At 52.8% G+C, this 7,909-nt stretch overlaps 1 protein-coding gene across 1 annotated transcript; it reads left to right on the top strand.

Annotated features, from left to right (window-relative positions):
• Positions 1–1,859: 1,859 nt before the first annotated feature.
• LOC147358765 (proteoglycan 3-like) lies at positions 1,860–7,571 on the top strand. The gene is made up of 5 exons (XM_086338730.1): positions 1,860–1,998; positions 2,434–2,732; positions 5,290–5,421; positions 6,532–6,643; positions 7,399–7,571. Exons 1-5 carry the CDS (start codon positions 1,938–1,940, stop codon positions 7,455–7,457), a joined length of 663 nt encoding a protein of 220 aa, XP_086194856.1. The 5' UTR covers positions 1,860–1,937; the 3' UTR covers positions 7,458–7,571.
• The last annotated feature ends 338 nt before the right edge of the window (positions 7,572–7,909 follow it).

Genomic DNA, 7,909 nt, shown 5'->3' with positions numbered 1-7,909 from the left:
TGGTGCCCTGAGCACTGGACGGCTGGGCAGAGTGCAGGAACAACGATGCACTGTCCCGCGAGGGTACCCCAGAGGGAGTCCCCGCCCGGATGGGTCCACGGGCTCAGGGCCGGGACGTCTGGCAGAATCCAGCCTCAGCCCTTGCTGGCCTCTCCTTGGATTGCAGTGAATGTGGCTGGAACTTGATCAGTATTTAGACATTTTGTTCATCACGGTACTTTGGCGTTTATGCTGATACTTAAGAAAAATTGCACAAAGTATTTATTTATCTTGACTACTGGATACTTCTGTGTTCCCTGAACTTTTGCAGCCGAGGCCGGTGTCTCCCTCGCCGCCCCTCACTGCTCGCCGCGGTGGTGACACAGAGCTGGTGGGAGACGGGGAGTGCGGGTGGGCAGGAGGGCGGCCCACAGAGCATCAGAACGACCTTGTAGGAAGCTCTCCAAATCCACCTGCTGTCTCCTTGCCAGCAGATAGGGCTCAAGGCTGGACAAAATGGCCTGCTCTAGATCAGTGGTCCTGAGAGGGGCAATTTTACTTTCCATTGTTATTTGTAAATGTGTAAGGACATATCCTAGTGCCTGACTGGGGGAGGCACGATTGACTTCCAGTGGGCAGAGATCCAAAGATGCTGTTAAACTTTATGAGACACAGGACAGATCACACCCCCAGCCTCCAACATAGAACCGTGTGACCTGCAAACCTTAAGATGCAAAGGCTGAGAACCTTTACTAGAGCGGCAGCAGAAAGGGTAGAGCATCGATTTTTCATCTTAAAGATGAGAAAGAGAGAGGGAGAGGAGAGGGAGAAACAGGAAGAGAGTGAAGAGGGGAAGGGGGGAGACAGACAGACAGAGAAGGGTTTCAGCCTCAAAGGCTTAGTAATCCCAGCTCCCCCACTTCCCACACAACCGTGGCAAGTCACCTGCCCTCTCTGAATCTCAGTCATTCTTCACATCAGTGAAGTCGAGCTGATCGCACGTCCTCGTGGGACCGAGGTGAGGAAGGTGAGGATCCAGGGATGTGATGCACAGGAAGCGTGCACACACGGCCTAACAAGAGCTCAGGAGGGCCGAGCCTCCCTTACCCTCCCCCTCCTCCCCCTGGTCTCCCTGCCCCCCGGATCCTCCATGGCATTTGCTGGAAAACTGACCCAGGGAAGGCTGCTTCTGGGACTGAAGAGGATTGTACAGACCTCGACCCTTTAGGGGCACTGATAAAAATTCAGTCTGGACAGTAGTCATGGGGGCTTCTGGAGCCTACTAGGGTGTTGGGACATCTATGTCCAAACAGGAGGCAGGTCCCTGACGTCCCAACAGAGTGCAGGGCCCAAGGGTGGGAGGACTGAGCCAACCTCTTATCAGCCCCACTGTCCAACCCCCGAGCCTGGGGCAATCCTCCTGGCCTCTTCCCATTTCCCCAAAGCCTGGTATAAGGGCAGCTTCTGTGCGCCAACAGCCAGAGGCTGAGAGCGGAGGCTTCAGACTCTCAGGAGGTAAGACTCCCTCGGCTTCCCCGGGAGGACAGGTCCAGGGCTGGGAAGAACCCGGGCTCTGTATGGGAACCAGCGGGGACTCCGGTCCTGTGCACCATAATGACCCCTGTCCTCCCCCTTCTTCCCCAGTGTGTCTGACTCTGGCCCTGAAGGTGAGCACGCTTGTTCTTGCAGGAATGCTGGTCTGAGCTGAGCTCTGTCCCAGGGAGCAGTGATGTTCTCTCAGGAAAAGGGACTTGGGCTGACAACCCCCTGCTCTTCCCCTGATCCTCCAGCTCGGGGTCTGTTCGCTGGGAGACAAGGAAGCTCTCTACTTTGCCCTTTAATCTACCAGTTGAGCAGACCCTGCCTCTCCACTGTGTTCCAGGGGCCGTGCAGACACAAGGGAAGACCTCAGGAGGGATCGTGGAGCTGTGTGTCTGTCATAAGACGACTGTAGGAACATGAAAGGCTGCCTGGTCCTGCTCCTTCTGCTGCTGGGGACAGTTTCTGCTCTCTATCTGGGTGAGTGCTCCCCTTCCCTTCTCATCCATCTTCCGCTCATCTTTCTTGCATCATTTTTTGTTCTGGTAGGTCCAGGGCCACAGCCCACTGTTCAGTTGCCCCAGCCCCTCTCTAGTTAGATTTCTCCTGGACCCAGAGCTGTGACCTGAACATTCCCCCAGGGCTCCTTTGCAAGGGAAAACACCCCCTGTGAAGATGAGGGCTTCTCACATCTCTCCCTCCCAAATTACCCGCACGTGGTGTCAGCTGGCATCAGGTTCTCATGCATTTGTGTGTGTGATGCAAGAATTCTGGCTCATCCAACCCCCAAGGGATCCTTCTCGTCTTTGGTTGCAAATGGGGTCCCTAGGAAGATTGGGTGGAGCCATCAGAGCTGTCCTTGGTCCTGGAGGAAGGTGGTACTTGGTCTGATGGTGGGTTATTTCTTCTTTGCAGAGAAGGATGCCCCCCATGTGGGCAGTCCAGAGACACAGGCAGACCTGAGCCAGGATGCTGAAGGCTCAGGGGGGCAGGAAGGAGATCTGGCCCTGAGTGGTGAGGTGGTGGAGTTGGGGGGAGAGGAGGCCAAGGACACCCACGACGATGAGGGGGACTCAGAGTCAGACCCAGATGACTTAGATGAGGACGTGCAGTGCCCCAAGGAAGAGGAGACAGTGCAACTTCTGGGGACCCCTGGATGCAAGAGCTGCCGCTACCTGATGGTACAAACACCAAACATATTTAGGAAAGCTCTGGTAAGTGGCAAGGAGGCTGCTGTGTTGGTCTGGGTGTGGGGGAGACAGAGTGGATTCAACCTTCTGTTCCATATTATTTAGACAAGTGGTTCTCCAAGCATAACATGCATCAGAATATGTTAGTTACTCAACCGTGCCTGGCTCTTTGCGACCGTATGGAGTATAGCCCACCGGGCTCCTCTGTCCATGGAATTCTGCAGGCAAGAATACTGGAGTGGGTTGCCATGTCCTTCTCCAGGGGCTCTTCCCTGACCCAGGGATCAAACCTGGGTCTCCCAGATTGCAAACAGACTCTTTAGCATCTGAGCCACCAGGGAAGTCCCAGGATGCATCAGAAGTCTGATTAGAACACAGGTCTCTGGGGCGAATCCCCTCAATTTCAGGTTTAGCAAATCTGGGGTGTAAGGGTTTATATTTATAACCCATTCCCAGTTGATGTTATTGTTGGTCTAGGGACTGCACTTTGAGATCCACTGGTTTAGATAAAAAGCTTTGGAGTGAGGTGTACCTGTGCTAAATCCCGGAGCTGCCTTCATCAGCTGTTTCATTTGGACAAGTCACTTCACCTTTCCCGGCTCCTGTGTCCTCACTTGTCAGATGGCAATGTATGGTCCCACGTAGGAGTTGAGGTGAGGGTTAGCTAATACACAAAAAGCATTTAGAATAGTCTGTTGTTGTTCTTCAGTCTCTAAGTCATGTCCGACTCCTTTTTCCCCATGAACTTCAGCACGCTAGGCTCCCCTGTCCTTCTCTATCTCCTGGAGTTTGCTCAGATTCATGTCCACTGAGTCACTGAGGCTATCTAACCACCTCATCCTCTGCAGACTCCTCCTTTTGCCTTCAATCCCTCCCAGCATCAGGGTCTTTTCCAATAAGTCAGCTCTTAGAATCAGGTGGCCAAAGTATTGGAGCTTCAGCTTCAGCATCAGTCCTTCCAATGAATCTTCAAGTTTGAAATCCTTTAGGATGGACTGGTTGGATCTCCTTGCAGTCCAAAGGACTCTCGAGACTCTTCTCCAGCACAATTTGAAAGCATCAGTTCTTTGGTGCTCAGCATTCTTTATGTTCTAACTCTCACATCCACACATGACTACTGGAAAAACAATACCTTTGACTAAAGGGACCTTTGTTGGCAAAGTGATGTTTCTGCTTTAAAAAGCTCTAGGTTTGTCATAGCTTTCCTTCCAAGGAACAAATGTCTTTTAATTTCACGGCTGCAGTCATCTCCACAGTGATTTTGGAGCCCAAGAAAAGAAAATCTGTCACTGTTTATACTTTATCCTCTTCTGCTTCCCATGAAGTGATGGGACCTGAGGCCATGATCTTAGTTTTTTGAATGTTGAGTTTAAGCCAGCTTTTTCACTCTCCTCTTTTACCCTCATCAAGAGGCTGTTTAGTTCCTCTCCACTTTCAGCCATTAGAATGATATCATCTGCATATCTGAGGTTGTTGATATTTCTCCTGGTATTGTTGATTTCAGGTTGTAATTCATCCAGGCCAGCATTTCACATGATGTATTCTGCATATAAGGTAAATAAGCAGGGTGACTATCAACAGCTTTGTCATACTTCTTTCCCAATTTGGAACCAGTCAGTTGTTCCATGTTCTGTTCTAACTGTTGCTTCCTGACCTGCACACAGGCTTCTCAGGAGGCAGGTCAGGTGGTCTGGGATCCCTGTCTCTTGAAGAATTTTCCACAGTCCTTTCTTGTGATCCACACAGTCAAAGGCTTTGGCATAGTCAATAAAGCAGAAATGGATGTTTTCTGGATCCAACAGATATTGGCGGTTTGATCTGTGGTTTCTCTGCCTTTTCTAAACACGGCCAGTACTTCTGAATGTTCTCCGGGCGTGCACTCTCGAAGCCCGGCCAGCACTTCTGAATGTTCTCTGGGCGTGCACTCTCGAAGCCCAGCTTGAAGGATTTGAGCTTCACCTGCTGACATGTGAAATGAGGGCAATTGTATGGCAGTTTGGACATTCTTTGGCACTGCAATTCTTTTGAACTGAAATGAAAACTGACCTTTTCCAGTCCTGAGGTCACTGCTGAAGTTTTTTCAAATTTGCTGCCAAATATTCTGTGCACGACTGAAGCGACTTAGCAGCAGCAGCATTCTGTGCAGCACTTTCACAGCATCTTCTTTTAGGATTTGAAATAGCTCAGCTGGAATTCCATCGCCTCCACTAGCTTTCTTTGTAGTAATGCTTCCCAAGGCCCCCTTGACTTCACACTTAGGATGTCTGGCGGGAGGTGAGTGACCACACCATCATGGTTATCTGGGTCATAGGACGTTTTTTTGTATAGTTCTTTTGTGTATTCTTGCTACCTCTTCTTACGCTCTTCTGCTTCTCTTAAGTCCTTACTCTTTCTGTCCTTTATGGTGACCATCCTTGTAGGAAATATTCTCTTTATATCTCCAATTATCTTGAAGAGTTCTCAGTCTTTCCCGTTTTATCATTTTCCTTGATTTCTTTGCGTTGCTCCTTAAGAAGGGTTTCTGCAGACTCAGGGACTTGCAAGAAACAGTGAATTTTCTACCCCACTATTCTCTGTGCAGAGCATCTGCAAGAAGTGCTACGGAGGCAACCTCATCTCCATCCACAACCTCCTCTTCGATAATTGCATCTCACGCTGGGCCAGAAGGATCAACCAAGCAAAGGTCTGGATCGGCGTCATCATCAAGCTCTGGGTAAATGAAGGGCAAATTTCCTGGTATCAGAAGGTCTTTCTTTTCTTTTTCAAGTTGGTTTAATACTGTAAAATCAATTCACTATCTTAAAAATTTTTTTTATTTTTTTATGGCTGCGATGGGTTTTTGTTAGTACATGGCAGGCTTTCTCTAGTTGCAGCGAGCAGGGGCTGATCTCCAGTTGTGATGCTCGGGCTTCTCACCGGGTGGCTTCTCTCATTGCAGACCATGGGCTCTAGGGTGCACAGGCTTCACAGTTGCTGTCAGAGGCTCTAGAGCCCTGGGTCAGGAGTTTTGGCTCTCAGGCTTTGTTGCTCTGTGGTATGTGGGATCTTCCAGGACCAGGGATCGAACCCATGGCCCCTGCAAGGGCAGGCAGCTTCTTCACCACTGGACCACCAGGGAAGGCCTGGGGCTCGAGTGTTTCTGAGTGCCTCAAGGCACCACCTGCCCCCACCGAGCCTCATCCTAGCCCCGGAAGCCGGCTTGTGCTGACTTAGACGTGATGACTGAGCGCTTCTCCTCCTCATCCGTGTTCTTTCTCTCGTCTGCCTCACACTCTCCACCAGAGCTGGCTGTGAAATGTCTACCAGTCCGTCACTGGAGTCAGGAGACAAGAGTTCACACCCAGCTTGGTCCCTTAGTGGCTGAATGCCTGCCTCTGTATTTCGGTGTCCTCATCTCTGAGGGGGTCCTTCCCTCAGAGTGACCCTGGGGGCTGTGCCTGAGTAAGTGCTGTCACATTTGCTGCTCAGCTGTGGTCCCGGGACCAGAGTATCAACATCACCTGGTAGCTTGTTAAAATACAGGATCCTGGGCCGCACCCCAGACCTCCCGAATCAGAATCCACATTTCCACCAGATCGCTAGGAGATGTGTCTGCTCAGTGAAGTTTGAGAAGCCTGCTCTGCGTGAGAGCTGGAAGCGATGTTTGCTCTTCCGTGTCACTGCCTGAAAACGCTCAGGGGTGGGTCTGTACGGTGGGGTCCTATCCAGGTGACACAGTGAGAGGAGATTATAGACGTCCAGGAGGGATGCTCAGGGGACTTAGGAGCCCCAGCACCTGTCTTCCTGGACCTCCGCCCTCTGACCCAGCCTGTCTCTTCTGTAGTCCATATACAAGACATTTCGCTGGACCGATGGGAGTCGCTGGAATTTTGGATACTGGGCCCGAGGGCAGCCTGGGAATGGGAAAGGCCACTGCGTGGACCTGAGCACCAAAGGTGAGGGGGCCAGGCCCCCGGACGAGGGAGGTGGTGGACTCGCCCACATGCCCCTGTGAGCTGCACAGACACGCCTCCCCTCACACAGCCTCCCCCACTAGAGAACTGCACCCTGTGTGTGAGCAGGGCTGAGGTGCAAGGATCCTCAGAGCCACAGTGAGGGGTCTTGGACGGGGCTGGGGGCTCTGTGTCCTCCAGACTCAGAGAGGCTCCTTCCCTTCCTCTGACAGGACGGTGACAAGGAGAGAGTGTGGGACAAATGGGAGGGACACTCGGGAATGGGAGGTGTGGCCGAGGGACACGGGAAAGATATGGGAACTAGGGCCAGCTGACAGATGATTCCCCAGCTCCCAACAGCACGGCTGCCCGACGTGCGGGAGTTTAGAACAGGGGCGAAGACTACACGGGCTGCTCAGATGGCCGAGGTCCACATCTGGCTCCATTCACTGCTTGTCTGCTGAGATCAGGGCAGGTTATCACTCCCCTGAGCCTCAGTTTTCCCCATCTGTGAAGTGGGAGTGCTGGCAGCCCTGACCTCCTGGCATCACTGTGAGGATGGAAGGACAGTCCATAGGAAGCCCTTAGCACACTGCCTCTGCAAGGGAAGAGATCAGTTATCGTAGCTAGCTGGGACATGGGGAGACATACGGCCCTCAGGTTGGCCGGCAAAGGTGAGCTGAGAGGTGCCTGGCCGGGCACTGGGGGACACAGGCCACACTCAGGTTGACTGACAGCACTGTGCTCTCTGCCTGCAGGGGGTCACTGGCGACGAGCTTCATGCAAGTGGCGGCTGCCCTTCATTTGCTCCTACTAAGCTGGAGGCGGAAGACCCTGCTCCCCCCGCCACCGCCCCTCTGCCTGCCTGGTCTCACCCACGGCCCCCTTGCCCCCCAGCCTCCCTGGGTCATAAAGCCACGTTCTCACAGCATCTCCTGACTGTTGTCTCTTTGCTGCGCACTTTGGAGGAGTCCTCTCTGTTGGAGAATCCTGGAAGCCCTCGTTCTGGCTTTGCAGGCAGGGCAGGGGGACTTTGAGAAGTAACAGCTGGAGTGGGACTCCTGCCGGCAGGGCAGGAGCGGGTGGCACTGGGGGGTTTCACTGCAGTGGCCCCTCGGGGCAGCCGGGACCAGGCAGAGGTCCCGTTCCCAAAGGCCCCCCCCCCAGGGTCTGGTGAAAGAAGGTCCTTGTTCATGGGGCTGGGGGGGGGACTGGCCCTCTTTCTTTGGATTCAGCAAGGCATGCGGGGTGTGGCCAGAAGTGGTGGCT

Source organism: Bos grunniens, chromosome 15 (genome assembly GCF_055505025.1).
Source record: "Bos grunniens cultivar Pamir isolate PY7600 chromosome 15, Bosgru_T2T1.0, whole genome shotgun sequence".
Classification (NCBI taxonomy): domain Eukaryota; kingdom Metazoa; phylum Chordata; class Mammalia; order Artiodactyla; family Bovidae; genus Bos; species Bos grunniens.
Note: the sequence above shows the minus strand (reverse complement) of the source record. Positions and strands in the feature narration are given on the sequence as shown.